We start from the raw sequence: 19324 nt of genomic DNA, 5'->3' as shown, positions 1-19324 counted from the left end.
GATTATTAAAATTATTGTAGTTTTCTTTAAATATATACTTATTTGAACTTTTGAGAACAATATATTTACCTTACAGTCCAAGGGGCATTTTTATTCTGTTTCATCCAAGCCTGTTGTTTGACTTTTACTTACTCTTCCTTAACGTGTTCTAAAGTATAAGGTCATAACTTATTCCCTGTACGGAACATTTAGGGGTTGTAGTAATCAAAAAAGAAGCTTTGAACCATTCAGTAGTAAAAGGCTTTTATCTATTTTTTAATCATAATTACACAAGTCAGCATCTATAAAGGAGTCTTAGAATAGCATTACAAAAATAGGAAAAAAATAATTTCCATACATTATTAGTCTCAAAATAGTATAGAGAGATGATTCAACATGGAATGGATTTATTATGATAAAACAGCATGAATCTAGAAAAGAAAAGAAAAAGATCCTGCCATTGCTGTCATATTAAAGTTATTTATGTTTTACTTGTGCAGTAGAAAAGAATCTGGACAGCTAAGATATTTTTCAAACAAAGCAATAGACATAACCGATATTATTTTTCACAACTATATGTGTTTCTAGTGGCTGGGGGATACAAATAAAACAGTGTGACTGCTCTGCACATCAGAGCTACAATGATATACAATTGCATACCTGTAGGGTTTTAGACTTCCAGGAGTAAGGTGGTGAAAATAATGTTCGAGGGCACATATGTATGTGTTAAAGTACAGCAACTAGCTGTTTAGTTATGTTATACAAACACATTTCTTTTCTTAGAGGGGGATCAGTCAAGTATTGCCACAGGAAAACAGATATTTCAAAAAGCTAATACTACACTATTGTTATAGAGTTTAATGAATGTACCTCTATTTGCTTTTATACTTTTGCTGATTTACGGGGGAGGGGCTTTTATAACTTTTCTAGGTTTAGTATTCCACAGTATTCAAATATTTGACTGAATGCTGTGTAACAATTTATTCTGGAAAAGGGACAGATCTAACTGTTGAGAGCTTATTGTATGGTATGAATAGACTTTTTCATATAAAACCATGTTCTGCTGGGTTGATTGGAATCATTCAGAAGAAACCATTAAAAGGGTGGTGAGAGGCTTAGAATCAATTTGATGAAAAAAAGTACTTTTTTTATTCAATTTGAAAATTCCCCATAGACTTCTATTGTGTTTTCATAAGATAAACCATAAGGAAACTGAATTTGGGCCATATAGTGTACATATTATTAAAATTGTAGCAAATGTAGTAAACATCTGTAAAGGAGCCATTGAGCATTGGTGTATGCATACTCATCACTCTTATCTCAACAAACCAATTCTTTTGTAGATAGCACTTAGGGGTCAGGAATGGCAATGTAATGTATGCTGTAGCATTAAGATTTGCTTTCAGTGGAACAAGGAGCCATTCTGCATTACACATTCAGGCATTTATCATTTTTCTGGCATCTCAGGCTAATCCATAAGACAGCCAGATGATGAATCTTGAACTATCACCCCAAGAAACACATTTTCACTTCAAGTACAATGACAGTGACTTTTAAAACCAATACTTAACATTTTATATGGGGATGTTAGGCTTGGGTACAGCTGTTCCGTTAAAACTTCATGCTCCAAATTAATAGATATTAGAATGTTCCAATTGAGCTCATATAGGGTTAACTATATACCACTGTGCAAAAAAATGGGAGGATTCTTTTAGATTCTATAGTGTATGTGTAAAACTGCATAATATTTGGTTAAGCAAATATACATACAAAGTATAAATGCTTCAAAAATATACATATATATTTATATATATTTTTACATTTTTTAGTCCACTACATTTTTGGATACTTTGGATTACACGCAGAAGGTTAAATGGTAAAGGGTAGCGAAAACAAGTTGTGTGTGTCTTTTGATATTGCAAATAAAGTTTGATTTTCATTTTGTTTTAGGAGTGCAATCATATGAATTCCTACATAGAATATATCAAAGCAGCAATATCTGAGTTATTAAAATGTCTGTTGTCTGGTTTGTCTGATGCACCAAATCACCTCAAAGAAGCAGCAGATGCTTTGCTAAAAAATGTTGTACCAAGAATGTGGCTTTATCTGCATTATAGCCACGCAGATTGTCTAAATATTAGCAGCTGGTTGCAAGGTGAGTCATGCAAATATTACTGTTTTTTAAAATGCCTAAATATTAAGAAACAAAATGTTACAGCATACAAAATTAAGCAAAAGCAGGAGTTTTTTTCTGATCGTAAATGTAGAAAATACTCACACTGACAGATATTATAGCTCAGTTGCAATAAGGGACAACTTCCATACTGGCATCAGTTTCTGAAAAAGCCCACTCCAAACACTTTCAAAATATCATAATGTGTGCCTTGGTGTCATCATCAGCTTGGTCGGGGGATCAACTTACTTAGAAGAAAGAAGAGGCTAGCCTATTCAATATGACCTTTGCTGATTCTGGTTCTGCAAAAGCTCAGTAGCAGATTAATACCCATAAAGTTAACATTAACATTATTTTTGAAACCCCTTGAAATATATTTCATCTGCATTTTTTTTTAATACGAAGCCCATGTGTTGTTATGATAAAAGAGGGATTACACCCAAATGTTTTGGGCTTTATTTTTAATACAGAACATTACATTGTATATAACTTTCTAATATATGTTAACATAAAAGTTTCAGTGGTTGTAAAGGTAAATATAAATATAATTGCTTCTAAAAGCAGTATGTCTGACTGTTTATATTCCTTGTTGTACTGCTCCTGACTCCTGACATAATATGGCAAAAGCCAATTAATTAAGAGACCTGGAAGAAAACTGATTTCTGCAACATCGCTTCAAGAAGTAGAGAACAGAAAGAGAAACAAAATGTGCTTTTTGCTGCAGTTACATTTACAAATAACTTTAAAACAATTAAACATTTTAATGTTAGCAGAAAAGTTGCTTAGAATAAAATTTTATTTTATTGCAGAAACAGTTTTTATGGTTTAAGCTAAACACTTAGGGGCAGATTTATTTATTACCACATCTAAAATCACAGCACAAATGTCTTCGCATTTATTAAAAAATACAATTATAAAAGGCAGGTATGAAAAAAATCATGGAACAATAACGAAACGACAACCTAGAAATTGATCACTTAAGAATTTTTGTGTAACTACAGGTATAAGCAACCCCCCCGAAAAACTCTAAAACCTTGAATTAACTAAAGATTTACAGTTTGCAAATGACAGCTCCCATTGACTTCTACATGACTTCGCTAGTTTTTAGATGGTGTTGTTTTGTATTAGATTTTTTGTGATTTTTGCACCAGAAAATTCTGGTTTTAGAGTAATTTTTTAAATACACAATTTTTTGTACTAAAAAGTTTGAATTGAGCCTTTATATCTTCTCAAAACCAATTTAGCCACTGCACCAAACTGTTTACAGAGAGTATTTCATTATGGATTCTCTTAAATAAAATACAGCATTAATCTTATTTGAATGTATGCTGATGTATTTGATACAAAGAACAAACATAACCATCTGGGCTATGTAATCACTCAGTGTTCTCATCCTTATTATGCCTTATATAAAGTTTCTGATTTGTATATAAATTCCAACAAACAGATGGGCATCTAAGTGGCATGGCAAAATCAATGCCAATAAGTCAGCCTACGTGCTGTCTGCTTTCAATATTTATCCTGTCATCTCTCACAGGTTGCAATAAACCACAGTCAGGTGACCAGTCTTTAGTAATCACTGTTTAGTGAGCACTCAAAATCTTACTTTTACCATAATTTTCATGTTTTGCATTTCATCTGTAACAGGTTTGTACAGAAACATGCAAATGTTTTCCTGTACAGTAATTGTATATGACTGCAGATACATAGCCATTTGATATAGTCTTGTATGTTTAACCATTTCTTTCACCTAGATCTGGACAAGAAATATAAACAGCTAAGCCAATGGGTGAAGAAAGGCTTAATGTCTTTTGTCAATGATGAAAAGGGGGCTCTGACCTCCATGAACCTGGGAGGGATGTTTAACCCAGAGGCCTTGTTTCTGGCACTAAGAACAGAGTTTGCACTCCATCATGGATATTCATTACATAAGGTAATATGTTTACTGCCTCCTTGTTTTTTGTAATTGAAATGGAGTTACAGAATGCAACATTGGGGTTTGCTGTACACACTGCATACATATTACTCATAAATATTATAAGTACAATACAATCATACAATCTTGGGTTCTCTGTTACTGATATTTTCACATTCTCTTTAACCAACATATTTTGTTAGGTGGGTTCACTGGGTAAAAGTGTTGGTTATTAGAAGAATTAAAGATCCATAATCTGGCACAATATCATTAAATAACTATCCTAAACTCTGGTGCATTCATTAGGTTCCCCTTTGTTGATCTGTGGTTTGATCAAAGTAGGCACTTCGTAACGTAATGTTATTTTTGTTCCATGGTTTGCAAAATAGAATGACTGTTTCTATTTGGCAGCAACCCTGACTAGTGAATAGAATGGCAACCAATAGGAAATATGTAGACTTTCTATAGACTGGGTGTGTAGTAAATTGTCATGCCTACTTACTTTTCATTGGCTCCTGCTCTAGTCCCTAGTCAGTGAGGCTGCCAACTAACTTTACTAGCTGAAAGAAAAAAGCCATTCTATTCTGGGAACAATCTAGAAAAATAATGTGCATTGGGCAATGCATGTTTGTGATGTGAGCAATCAAAAACAACACACTAGTTCCCCGCCTTTAAAGCTGTTTGTTTGTAACAGGTAATACTATTTTTCTTGCACATTTAGTATCATGAATACGTTCATTACCTTTTAGTACATTTTTAGTGCATTCAGTTACAGCCAGTATATTTAATTTGTAACAATCAATAGATGTTAGCTGTGGTTTACCCTCACTATTAAGAGAAATCTCTTCAGTTTCATTGTTCTTTTATTGAGGACTTTCGGTCACATTTTTTTTTAAAGGCTCCATATACCATATACTGGCTCAATATAATAGTCTCTTACAACCTCCTCTAAGTTTCAGAAAGGATCACTGAACTATAATACACTAATGATTCAGTAAGTCCCTAGTAAGAACTAGCTTTACTACAAAGTTGTACCTAGCTCTGTTTATCGACAATAACCAATCAAATGTTTGCTTTCCATCAGATGACTGACACATGCTTCCCACTGATAAGCTGCATTCCTTCATATAATGGCTACAGATAATTCTTAACATGGTCTAACAATCTGATTTCATTATGCCAATTGCCAAACAGTATTTTGCTTAAGGGAAAAAAAATGATGTTGAAAAAAACACAAATAATAAATCAAATAATAAATAAAAAAACTATTTTTGAAAAAAATTAATAAACCTTCACTAGAGTGTAGGTTCATGTTTATTAGGGATGTACCAAACCCACTTTTTTCGGATCCGGCCGAACCCCAAATCCTTTGTAAAAGATTTGGCCGAATACCAGACTAAATCCGAATTAGCATATGTTAATTAAGCTATGGAAGGGTTAAAGCGTGTGGTGCATGGATTTGGGCAAATCCGAATCCTGCCGAAAAAGGCGGAATCTTGACAGTAACCCAAACGGAATCCTGGATTCGGTGCATGCCTAAAGTTTATAGATATTAAATCGAACTTCTAAGTCTTCTTAACTTAATGGTACTCGCACTGACACTTGCCAGATTGTATGTTACATGTGTGTATTCTACTCATTTTAGTTGGGCTTTAGCAAATTTCTACAGTACTTTTGTGTACATAATGACAAGGTTCAATTCAGTAAAATTATTTATGACCAGACCTAATGATATTTAGGGGCTGATTTACTAAGACACGAATTCGAATCCAAATTGGAAAAATTCCGATTGGAAAATGAACATTTTTCGATTTTTTTGTTTTTTTTGCGATTTTTTCGGCACTTTTACGACTTTTCTGAAATTGTCGCAACTTTTTCGTTACCAATACGATTTGCGCGAAAAAACGCGAGTTTTTCGTAGCCATTACGATTTGCTCGTATCTTGTCGCGACTTTTTCGTATTGAGCGTAAGCGGCGGGCGAAACTTTCAGACTTAGCATGATTTTGGAAGCCTCCCATAGGACTCAATAGCACCCTGCAGCTCCAACCTGGCCCAAGAAAAGTCACCATACTGAAGCTTGAATGAATCCGAACGCTACGAAAAAATCGCAACATTTTGTGCAACTTTCGGAATGACTCCGAAAAAGGCGCGACTTTTCGCGCAAGTTTTAACGCTACGAAAAAATCGCCAGATTTCGTGCAACATTCGGAATGGCAACGAAAAAGTCGCGATAATTTTCCGAAAAATCGCCAAATACCGATCATTACGAAAAAAACGCAATCGGACACATTCGGCCCGTTCGTGGGTTAGTAAATGTGCCCCTTAGTATGATTAATGTGCGGCTGTTGATCAAATAAAGGACACGTTTTCACAGCAATGTAATTAAATAATATATTAGGCTAATTTTACTGAGAAAAACGTATCCCATATGTATATTTACATATTTTAGACATAGATGAGATGCCAATGGTATAGCTATGATACCATAATGGTGTACCCTCTTATCTAACCTCACTTATCTTAATATTGCTCGGTACTTTTTTTTTGTTAATCATTAAATAACTATACATAGTTACTCAGAACTAGCTGTACCTTGTTTCTAAGAAAAGACAGAGTTCTAGAAGTCAATGACTTACTATGTCAAAGTTACAACCATTAAGATTTTTATCTTGTATTAAATGAGGCAGATTAGCTCGCCTATCCAGGATCTTTACACAACTTGCATTTCTACTTGATCCATCAGAAAGCCTTCACTTGTACATTCCTTCATTAGATTGAAATATAGTTCTTCTCTCTGCCAACAGGATAATGTGCACTTCATGCTGCCAGCAGGGCTGTAGGTAAACACAAGGTTACAGATAATGATTTAAAAGGAGATTGTGCTGTGACATTTCTTTTTCTACCATTTTTATCAAGGGGATTCTGTCATTGGAAAACATGTTTTCCACATGTTTGTCACTTAAAGAGGTTTTCATTAGTGATGGTCGAAGTAATTCACCTAGAATGGATTCGTGGGAAATTTACGTGTTACGCTGTTGGTGGATTTCTTTATGAAACGGTTGTCAAAATTCACTAGGGCTGATTCACTAAAGTGCGATAAATTTTATTGCATGCTTTTTTGCGTTAAAATAGATGTGATAATTAGCGCGCGATTCTCTATAGTATTATCGCGTGCGTTAAGTCGCCATATCGCATGCGTTATTGTTCGCGCGGCCGCATGCGGTAGTTTTAACGCATGCGTTAATTAGCGCACAGAAAAGAATACTAACACATGATTTACAATCACTTAGGCGCGCTAAATATCGCATTAGGCTATGCGAAAATTAACACCTACTTCATCCAGGCGATAATTATAGAAAAGTACAGTAAATGAGCTTTTGGCAATAAAATATGGACTGCAGTGTTATTATTCAAGTATGTGTTTCCCCTAGAGTGACGCAGCCTCCAGTTTGCAGGGAAATGGTCATTTTTAATACAGTAATTTTCCACAAGTATTGGCATGTATGGGTAACATTGCGTGCGTTTATTCGCGCAACTATTTATATGCGGCTACAATTGATGAAATGTTTCGCCAGGCATGGATTCGCGGCGAATCTTTGGATGTGCAGCTAATTTTTCTGCGGCAAATTTTTCCATGCGTTTCGCAAAACAATCTGCCAATGGCAAAATGCATGAAAAAATTTGCCACGCAAAAATTCACCGCACGTCCAAAAATTGACACAGACGTCAAAAAATAATAGTTGCGGGCAACAATTTTTTTGGGTGCACAACATGTTTGCCGTTTCGTGGATCTTTTGAAAGATTTGCGAATTTTTCACCAAAGTTAACCAGAACACATTCGCTCATCACTAGTGGCTACTATTTATAAGCATCTACTATTTATATGCTACCATTTATATGTGGCTAATATTTATATACACTATTTATATGCTACTAGTTATATGCGGCGACTATACGCGGGCATTATTCAGCGCATGTACCGGCAAATACAGATGCGTTAAGTAACGCATGCAATATCGCGCGTAAAATAGCGCAAGTATGCTTATAGTTAATTGTGCGATAAGTCGCGATAATTTAGACGCGATAAAATTTTTAGCGCACGCTATAAATAGCGCACGTTATTTCTCACTTTAGTGAATCGGCTCCACTATGCAGCTAAAAATTGTTGCCGTGGCAACTGTTTTGTGACTTTTCGCAAAGCGAAATCACTGCTTTTCATTTAATTTTATCAGGAGTGGCAATGGGGTAATTTTAGCTGCCATGATCACTGGCAAATAAATTGCCCTGTGTGCAATGCTGTATGTAAGCCTGGTGCCACCCTAGGCAGAATCATGTATTAACATAGTGGCAATCAGAAGTCACGGGGCCCCTCACAACAAAATTTTCTGGGCCCCCTTCCTCCCACATCCTGCCCCTCAATGGCCTCTCCTCCAGTGACCCCTCCCATCAGTACAAAGAACACACAAACATTGGTAGCCAGGACCCCAAAAAACATTGGTAGCCAGGTCCCCATAAAGCATTGGTGGCCAGGGCCCCCTCTAAAACATTGGTAGCCAGGGCCCCCTCTAAAACATTGGTACCAGCCCAGGGCCCCCTAAAACATTGCTGGTCCTCCCCCAGTGTCCTACTATGTATGTACTATGGCCCACTCCCCGCTGCTTCCTGCTCACCCAACTGCTTCCTCCCGCTCCCCCTACGTCCTCCAGCTCCCACCCCAGCTCCCCCCCAGCATCCTCCAGCTCCCCCCAGCATCCTTCAGCTCCCCCCCAGCTTCCTCCAGCTCCCCCCAGCATCCTCCAGCTCCCCCCTCAGCATCCCACCGAGCATCCTCCAGCTTCACTCCCCAGCATCCTGCAGCACCCCTCAGCATCCTTCCCAGCATCCTCCCCAACATCCTCCAGCTCCCCCCATATCCTCCCACCAGCATCCTCCATCTCCCCCCCCCAGCAACCTACAGCTTCCTGTGGCTCCCCCAGCTCCATCCTCCAGAGACCTCCTTCTTCCTCCGTCCTTCGGCTGAATCTGTTCCCCGGCTCCCCGCTGCATCCGCACACTTTTATACGGTTTCGCCCCATGCATACTGATGTCACGCGCACGCACGGGACGCAACCAATCAGGGCCCGGAATTCTTTAAAGGGGGCCCGACCTAAAAAAGTGTATCCCGGCCGGGCCCCCTTTAAAAAGCGAGGATCATCCGGGACAATTGTTCCCCCTATGCCCCCCTGATGGCGGCCCTGTGTATTAATACAGCTGCTAGAGTTTATATTTAGTATTTGGAATATGTTTGTATTCTTTGTTAAAATTTAGAATATAAAAACTTGGCAAATGAAGAAAAAAATCAATGGCTTAATAGTTAATGGCACATAAAACTCGTCAGTGATAAAAGCAGCATTTTCTTCTCAGCAAGCTTTGTAACAATTTAAGATGAGAAACTGAGATATTTAGTTGCTTGGGCCACCACAGGGGGCACTGTTCAACCATTTAAGCACCTTATTTAAGTTGAAAGCAGATGTGTGCTTTTATCGCTGCTTTAGATCTCAAGAGATCTAAGCCACCCAGTTCTATTACAATTACTTTGTTCTTCCCTTTTTAAGACTAATGAATCACTGCATTTAGAATCACTGACTTCTGGAAACGACACAGCAAATGTTATTCACAGCAGGTCTTTTTAACTATGAAAGCCATTATGTGCAAGATACAGTAGTTTTAATATGGTCTTAACCCATAGTGGCTAAAAAATCCTTATTGTACTTTGAAATATAGGTATAGAATAACCGACACATTCAGGCTGGCACATGGAGACTAGAATTAAAATGTTTTTTTTATGGGAAGATTGGACTGTCAGTATATTCAAAATAAAGCATATTTCAAATTGTTACTTAAAGGTCAAAAGAAAGGGTTAATTACTGGGGGTGCCAGTTTGGTATGTACACCCCAGGGAATATCAGTAACCTCAGACCCCAGGCTGGTACAACTGTAAAACTGTTATTGTATTTCAGGCTGCATGGCCCAGGGCAGCTACAAAGGATCTCTGGGGCAAGAGAAATTATGGCTGTGCAGATCTCAATAGATTTGTTTCCCCGGGCCTGTGCTATTTCATTGAAGAAATATGTCAGCCCAGCAGGCTGGGGCCAAACTGAAAAGGATGACCTAGGCAAAACTGTTGTGGATCCTGTGCATGCATGCTGATGTGCCTCTTCTGCTGCCTCTAGTTCTAACCCTGGGATTTAGAATTAGTTATTATAATTTAAGATGAATGTTGGCCATGACAGCATCAATTGACAGTCCCTACCCCTCCAGTTATTTAATAATACATTACACCATTTACATCTTTTGGGTAAAAGAGGCCACAGCTTGTTTATTAGCAAATAACAAAACATCAAAACATTTGAACTTTAAAAACATCCAGCCAATGGAATACAAAATGGAACTTAGATTAGGTATTAAGACTCTAACTACCTTCTTTTTAGCCTCAATTACCCACCCAAGGCTGCAAACCGTTTGGTCAAGGCTAGGTTCAGTCTGTGATCTCCCCCATAACTCTCTGGGCCCATTCTGTCACTATTTGTCACCAGGCCTGACCACTGCCACACCCTAACCTTTTACCCACCCTTTCCATCACTGCAACTAGTCTCAATGTCAAGTATCCCTTGCACACCCCCTTTCATTTTTCCTGTGTAGGGAGAGCGCAGAAGCTGGTTGAAGTAAAAGAGACCACCTACCTACTTCCTCCACCTTTAACCTCTCACATCCCCCCCACACTTGCATCTCTTGACTACTAGCCCCATAATCCCCCTCTCCTAGTTTTTCACCCCCTTATTCCTTACATTGTCATGGCCCACTCATTTCCACAGTTCCTGAATCATTCCATAAGAGCTCTCTGGAATCTAGTTTCATAGTTCTGAGTTTCATATTTGTCTTTCAATTTTTCCTTTTCTTATCATAATCTTTTGCTTGTATTTTCCAATATCTCCTACTTCTATTTTGTAACCATGCCCAGTGCTAATTACAGAAAGGGTAACTGTCATGCAACATCCCCAACGTTGCCATACTGCAAGTTTTTGCTGTAGAATGAACATTATATAAAACAGATAGCAGATAGATAGGTATTAGAATATGATTGAATACAATAATGTTAAAAAATGCATCTAGAATGTGTTGCCTTTAATTGTGCAGTCACATAAACCAAGATGGATTTGTGCATGTGAATACATATTTTTTTGCCTGCAGGTGCTTCTCCAGTGTCACATAAGTGAATATCCTGTCTATAAGGCTGACATGGAAAGATATCAGCTGTACGTTGAGAAGATCATTTTACATGGAGCAGGATGGGATTTTAAAAATAACTGCATAAAGGAGTCAAGGTGATAGTTTTCTTATTATTGCGGTTTCCATTAATGCTATACTATCAAATATTACCCCAGTTCTGCAGTAGTAGTGTTATACTAAAATTAAATATGGTTATTTTCTTCCTGGCAAAAAAAAGCAATAATCATGTCAGAATTTTGAATACTTTTTAATGAGTGAACAAGAAATATAAAATTGGTTACTGGTAAATATCTGAACCCTAGAGCCTCTAATGTGAAACCTATTAACTATTAAAGTTTGAGCTTTATAAATACACAGTGCTATAATTATGTGAATGAGAAATTAAAGGGAAATATGTGAGACAAGCAGGGTTGCCATGGGTGGGGTGTCTTTCAGTGGCCTGTTTAGAGAAGGGGGTTCAGATTATTGTGAAAGGGGCAGAGCTTTCAATTGAAGGAAAGGGCTTTGGGTGAACTAGAGGCCTATGGCTCATTACAGCAACCCTCAACAGAAGAATGCTTTTGGTGCTAATTATAGCAAAATTTATAAACAAATGTATATGAGTAGTCCAAATAGTGACAGAGCAATGTGGTTGGGCACTGAGTAATGTAAATGGTCACCGATAAATGAACAGTAAATGGGACCATAACAGTGGAAATTCACACAATGTACTGGCTGAGGTTAATTATATAATTAATATAAGTGGTTGCTTAGCAGTTTCATTTGGGTTACAATACAATGTAATTAGGATAAAGTAATACAGCTGTGACCAGTTACATGCAATAATCTGGTTTAGATTGATGTCCTTACTGATAGGACATGAATACTAGAATGCACTGTACTTACTGTGCAGTTTTGGACTCTGGGGTTATTGTGTTAGTATGGTGTTGGGGTCATTGTGCCAGCATGGTTTGAGCTGGAAGTCACTGTGTTACTATGAGTTTAGGTTTCAATGCAGCATATAGTCCGGTATCACTGAGCTAGTGTTTATAGGGTCATTGAAACAGTCTGGGCTCTTCACTCTGGCAGTATGGAAGCTGCAATTGGAAGAAAAACAAATTGTGAAACATGTATAAGAAGTGTAGTTCATAATCCAATTTGCTGGAATCTACTTATTACTTATTGTAATGCTGCAAGTTTTATATGTTCGGGTTGAGTTATGTGGTTGGCTTCTTTTTCCTGCCCTAAGCTAAAATGACAACTTCACTTACAAACAATTGACTTGGCATTTTGTAAAAATGTTATTTAGCTTTCTAAACTATTAAAAGCAACTGAATCATACATTTACAGAGAAGCCTTGCTTTAGACTGTAGTTTTAGCATTGTTAATATCATTATATAATACACTGAATGACTTAGGCCTGTTTTATTTTCTTCTTCTTTTTCAGTAATTTAGAAACTCATCTGCCATTTGTTATCATATCTCCTACACTCATTGAAAACATAAAGTCAGAACAAGAAGGTTTTGAAACATACGAATGCCCTGTCTACATGGATAAAACAATGAAGGTCTGTTAAATGTACATGTACAGTGGTGTGAAAAACTATTTGCCCCCTTCCTGATTTCTTATTCTTTTGCATGTTTGTCACACTTAAATGTTTCTGCTCATCAAAAACCGTTAACTATTAGTCAAAGATAACATAATTGAACACAAAATGCAGTTTTTAAATGAAGGTTTACGTTATTAAGGGAGAAAAAAAACTGCAAATCTACATGGCCCTGTGTGAAAAAGTGATTGCCCCCCTTGTTAAAAAATAACTTAACTGTGGTTTATCAATTTCAATTTTCAATTTCAATATCAATTTCTGTAGTCACCCCCAGGCCTGATTACTGCCACACCTGTTTCAATCAAGAAATCACTTAAATAGGAGCTACCTGACACAGAGAAGTAGACCAAAAGCACCTCAAAAGCTAGACATCATGCCAAGATCCAAAGAAATTGAGGAACAAATGAGAACAAAAGTAATTGAGATCTATCAGTCTGGTAAAGGTTATAAAGCCATTTCTAAAGCTTTGGGACTCCAGCGAACCACAGTGAGAGCCATTATCCACAAATGGCAAAAACATGGAACAGTGGTGAACCGGAGTGGCCGGCCAAAATTACCCCAAGAGCGCAGAGACAACTCATCCGAGAGGCCACAAAAGACCCCAGGACAACATCTAAAGAACTGCAGGCCTCACTTGCCTCAATTAAGGTCAGTGTTCACGACTCCACCATAAGAAAGAGACTGGGCAAAAACGGCCTGCATGGCAGATTTCCAAGGCGCAAACCACTTTTAAGCAAAAAGAACATTAAGGCTCGTCTCAATTTTGCTAAAAAACATCTCAATGATTGCCAAGACTTTTGGGAAAATACCTTGTGGACCGACGAGACAAAAGTTGAACTTTTTGGAAGGAGCGGGTCCCGTTACATCTGGCGTAAAAGTAACACAGCATTTCAGAAAAAGAACATCATACCAACAGTAAAATATGGTGGTGGTAGTGTGATGGTCTGGGGTTGTTTTGCTGCTTCAGGACCTGGAAGGCTTGCTGTGATAGATGGAACCATGAATTCTACTGTCTACCAAAAAATCCTGAAGGATAATGTCCGGCCATCTGTTCGTCAACTCAAGCTGAAGCGATCTTGGGTGCTGCAGCAGGACAATGACCCAAAACAAACCAGCAAATCCACCTCTGAATGGCTGAAGAAAAACAAAATGAAGACTTTGGAGTGGCCTAGTCAAAGTCCTGACCTGAATCCTATTGAGATGTTGTGGCATGACCTTAAAAAGGCGGTTCCTGCTAGAAAACCCTCAAATAAAGCTGAATTACAACAATTCTGCAAAGATGAGTGGGCCAAAATTCCTCCAGAGAGCTGTAAAAGACTCGTTGCAAGTTATCGCAAACGCTTGATTGCAGTTATTGCTGCTAAGGGTGGCCCAACCAGTTATTAGGTTCAGGGGGCAATTACTTTTTCACACAGGGCCGTGTAGGTTTGGATTTTTTTTCTCCCTAAATAATAAAAACCCTCATTTAAAAACTGCATTTTGTGTTTACTTGTGTTATCTTTGACTAATAGTTAACTGTGTTTGATGATCAGAAATATTTAAGTGTGACAAACATGCAAAAGAATAAGAAATCAGGAAGGGGGCAAATAGTTTTTCACACCACTGTATGTTACTCCAGTCTATGTATGTTATCCCTTTAAGCAATAATTACTTTAGGAATTAGTTGAAGATGATGGATGGTTTTTAACCACATCTCTCAGTTAATGTCTGTAAGTGCTATAAGAGGACCCCCATTTTTGTTTACTGCTAAATATTATGTGAGGGGCTGTTGCTGAGAAAAAGCACCCCAAATTTTCAACATAAATAAATATATGATAGAGTGGACTTTTTGTAAGAGGAATACAAACATCTAAACTCTCATGAGTGGAATGCATGGAAGTACAAGGCCATACTTTTTTGAATTTGATACTACAGTTTACAACTTAGATATAATCTATAATTTAATGTTGCAATCGGATTTTTATTTTGTTTTGCTGCCAGATGAAACTGAAAAGTAACAAAACCGAGCTCTTCTGGGAGTGAAATTGAATAATATTAATAAACCTAATAATGGTGATAATGCATTAATTAAACAGCCAGGCTGCATGAAATAAGCTACATTATTACTCTCCAGCTCATAGAACAAATTGTATGAATATAATTCAGACTCCCTTTGCGGTTAAATGTTAGGTCAGGGCCACCCTTAGCGCATTTAAAGTTACACATACTGTATATAAATACATTGCTGTATGAGACTTTAGCCAGAGTTCCAGGAATATTATGGGTATTCTAACATCTACATTGTTCTTAGGCTGGGCCCTCCTTAGTAACTATGAGTGCAAATAGATTAGGGATGTACCGAATCCAGGATTCAGTTCGGTATTCGGCCAAGATTCGGCTTTTTTGGCAGGTTTCAAATTCGTCCGAATCCGTGAATCCGAGTCCTAAAAATCATGTGACTTTTTAACATGCAAACATGCTATGTGTGCGGCAAGATTTAACCCTTTCAAACCCTAATTAGCATATGCTAATTAGGATTCGAATTTGATTCGGTATTTGCCCAAATCCTTTACAAATGGTTCGGGGGTTCGGCAGAATCCAAAAAAGTGTATTCGGTACATCCCTTAAATAGATGTTCTCCCAAATGTCAACCTACACTATGTTGGATTCCTCATTTCAATTCTGAAAGATGTGTTTGTAGTTTGTGTTTTCCATTTTTACATGAATCTTTTCTGGGTGTCAAACTTTCTTTCCACAATTCAATACATACTGGCAGAATAATTGGCTCCTGTTGAAACTAATGCTATTTTTTATTAAATTGAAAGGGAAATAGATGGTAATCATCTCTGTGGAACTGGTTGATGTAAATGACTAAATGTTGCTCTGTAATGAGCTGGGTAATGTGGCAGCTCTTGTCAATTAAAGTTAATAATTAAAAATAAAGAAAACTAATAATAATATGGACAACATTTCTAATCCAGGGTACTGGTTTGTGTGACAGATGTTTCAGAAGTTATTGCCTTGTAGCCCAGAAAAAACTTGCCCATTGGTGGGCACATCCTTTTAGGGTTGGTGAGTCGGTTTAACCAAAGGAACTGTGGCTATGGCAACCATATTAATAAATAAATATATGTACATAGAAAACATGCTGAGTACAATGCTTTACATAGCATGCTTTTACCTAGCATATATAGGAATACAGGTATATAGTTAACGTAACCCTACTTGTCAGCAGGGAGTTATGTCCATTTAACCAGTTTGTATTTTGATAAAAAAAGGCTACCAGTTAAAAAGAGAGATCATAGCACACATTTTAATTATTATCCTAGCTGTGTATTATTCTGTAAACCTTTGTATAAACCTGCTTTTCCTCTCAGTTGACCTTGGCTGAATGGTGATGTACTTTATTGATTTTCTTGTTTTGTGTTTGACTTCAAAATTTTAATGGTAATTCTTTCTTCTTAAAGGACAATGAAAGGTTAATATAAATTAAAAGTAAATCTAAAGGCATTCTTTTTAAGTACTTACTGCATATCTAAATTCCCAGATCCTTGTTTGCTTCTCTGAGATATGGTGCTGGCAGCCTACAGCAGTGTGAAGACTCCAGTGACATCACTGAAATATCTCTGTCCTTCCTGTAGGCTGCCAGCGGCAGCCTTCCTATTCTCTGAGCATGTGTGTAACTTGATCCTGTCTGCTGTTCTGAGCTACACATACCCACCAGCCAATCAGAAGCGGATCTGGCAGAGGGGAGGGGGGGAGGGAATGAAACACATGTGCAAGTATGAAGCAAGGAGGGAAAGGAAGGGAGAATACCTTTTTAGAGATGGCTGCCTGTTCTAGAAAATGTAAAGTCAGTGTGACTGAGTAAATATTTGATTAGGTGAGCCAAAAGTGTGGCGTTTTTACTAAACAATAGGAGGACTATTGGGTAGTATGCTTTATAAATTGTGACTTGCATTCTCCTTTAAAGCTTTCAAGATCTCGAGTCTAATATAAGTCATCTCGAAAGTAATTGTGTTTGTACATAATTTTGCTATAGCTCCCACACCAGTATAAATGCAACAAATAGTAATGAACAAAAAAGCTAAATAATGTCCTCTGGGTAGTAAGCTGATTCAAATGTAAGTTCAAACATAGGTATCTCTGTAGTTGTAATAAAAAGAGAAGGAACTCACACCTGTCCTTTCAGAATCCATTCCAGCCTTTGTATTAACAGTCCTGCAGTCAGCTTGTTGGATGTAGCCATATCGATAAAAGTGTTTCCTCCTGCTTTGCTGTCTGGTATCTGCTCACGGCTCTTAGCAGGGATTTCCTTTCTTTTGTTCAGCAATATTTTGCTTTCAGCAAGAGCACATTATTGACATCCCACTGTCATCAATGTGCATGCTTGCATATGCCTCCGTTGTTGCAGGGATAGGATATTAATATACCCTACACATTTCAGGAGAGCAAGGGCCTGTTTATAAATCAGCTTTAACTTCTGCAAATAGTAAATGAGCAAATGTTTTATTCAAAAATTGTATGATGTCTTCCATCTATCATTTATAGTAACCAGACTTTTGATGACTCAGGGAGGAGCACACGTGCTGCAGGCAGATATTACTGTTTCTGCTTTGATGGTAAAAACCAAAAGAAGCATAAACTAACAAGACAGATTGTTTGGCAGCACCAACTATTTGAATTTGTTTTGGGTCTTAGAGAGAGCCCATGCCCAGGAACAAAATTCTCTTCCTATTCTAGCCACTGTAGATTTTCTGTAGCCTAACTAATGGAAATCTTGTGACTTACAAACCTACTGAGCTGCCTGCTTTTTTCAAGCTATGCACGTTTAAAGGAACAGTAACACCAAAAAATGAAAGAGCTTTAAAGTAATAAAAATATAATGCACTGTTGCCCTGCACTGGTAAAACTGGTGTGTTTGCTACAGAAACCCTACTATAATTTATATAATAAGCTGCTGTGTAGCCACGGGGGCAGCCATTCAAGCTGGAAAAAAGGAGAAAAGGCACAGGTTACATAGCAGATAACAGATAAGTTCTGTAGAATACAATAGTGTTTTATCTGTTATCTACTATGTGCCTGTGCCTTTTCTCCTTTGAATGGCTGCCCCCATGGCTACATAGCAGCTTATTTATATAAATTATAGTAGACTTTCTGAAGTAAACACACAACTTTTACCAGTGCAGGGCAGCAGCACATTATCTTTTAGTTACCTTTATACACTTTCATTTTTTGGTGTTACTGTTCCTTTAAAGAAGCTCTTTCAGCAGTGCTTACAAGCCTTTGTGCCTGCCTGTTAAAGGATCAGTTGGTCCCCTTCCCCCTTAATTGGATGACAGTTGCAGCTATCTGAGATGACACTTAACACTTAAGACAAACATCGCCAGTGATATTGCCCATATCAACCAATCAGATCTTTGCTTTTGTTTTGTAACTTGTAGGTAACCATACAAATCTAAATGCTGATCGGTTGGTGTATTTCTTTAATATTATGGTACAGGATCACAGGCTTGCAGTCAAGTTTGCAGTATTATTTGTTGGCATGCATCAACCAGCCTCACGTCATGAGGGAGATAACGATCCTCTTCAGGCCTTTTTGAGACCTTATTTCCAGGCCTAGACTTGTAGGAAGGTCACAAAGGCCTATGGCAGAAGCATTTTAGGGAAGGCATGCCACCTGGATGCATCTGAATTCGTTCTAAAGCACTGTGGATGTGCAGAAGATTTGATAGCCAATCCCCAGTGCTGTTTAAATCTGGGACTGCTTATTTCATGTTATAATTTAGTATGAAGAGGAACTCAGGCCTAAAAAACCAGGACTGGATCACTATCTCCCTCATGAAATGGGGTTGGTTGACACCTATGGACATGTCTATAATGCCATACTTATAATGTTTTTTACATTAGGTAGTTTTTACAGATAACATTTCTGATGACTTCTGTGTCAACAAACAGGTAAGTAATTGGACAAAATATTCATTTGTATATGCAGTGCTTACATTTTTGATGAGGTTTCAAATTTACACCTCCAACATTACTCTGTACAATGATATACTGTGATTTTCACAGGTAGACATTATTTTCTGCAGAGCAAAGAGACTGAGTTCATAAAAACATTCTACCCTTTACCAAGCAATCAATATTTTGATTCCAAATGTCTTGGTAGGAAAAATTAGAACACTGATGTGTTTGATCTACAGCAAGTGCTTTTGAGGTGATTTATAGACCAATGAACAGGATCAAGGAAATCAGAATCAATATCTCAAAAATTAGATTTGTGCATCATGTATTTGTAGAAAACACAATTTTCCTACCTCTGACTTGGAAATTTTACAGCAGCAGTGCCAGCGCTGGAAGGATTGATCTGTACTAAACTAGATTTGGTATACATGAGTCTTTTGGTATTTACTTATGATTTA

At 37.5% G+C, this 19324-nt stretch overlaps 1 protein-coding gene across 2 annotated transcripts in view; it reads left to right on the top strand.

Annotated features, from left to right (window-relative positions):
• Window positions 1–19324, top strand: part of LOC100488188 (dynein beta chain, flagellar outer arm) — a 237488-nt gene that overhangs the window by 204583 nt on the left and 13581 nt on the right. For both annotated transcript variants that reach the window (XM_031896974.1, XM_031896973.1), the window contains exons 94-97: window positions 1930–2134; window positions 3907–4085; window positions 11299–11432; window positions 12764–12884. In XM_031896974.1, the coding sequence (XP_031752834.1) occupies window positions 1930–2134; window positions 3907–4085; window positions 11299–11432; window positions 12764–12884 (639 nt within the window). The remainder of the gene's footprint in view (window positions 1–1929; window positions 2135–3906; window positions 4086–11298; window positions 11433–12763; window positions 12885–19324) is intronic.

This window comes from Xenopus tropicalis, chromosome 2 (genome assembly GCF_000004195.4).
Source record: "Xenopus tropicalis strain Nigerian chromosome 2, UCB_Xtro_10.0, whole genome shotgun sequence".
Lineage (NCBI taxonomy): Eukaryota > Metazoa > Chordata > Amphibia > Anura > Pipidae > Xenopus > Xenopus tropicalis.
This window is presented reverse-complemented; position numbering and strand designations above follow the sequence as displayed.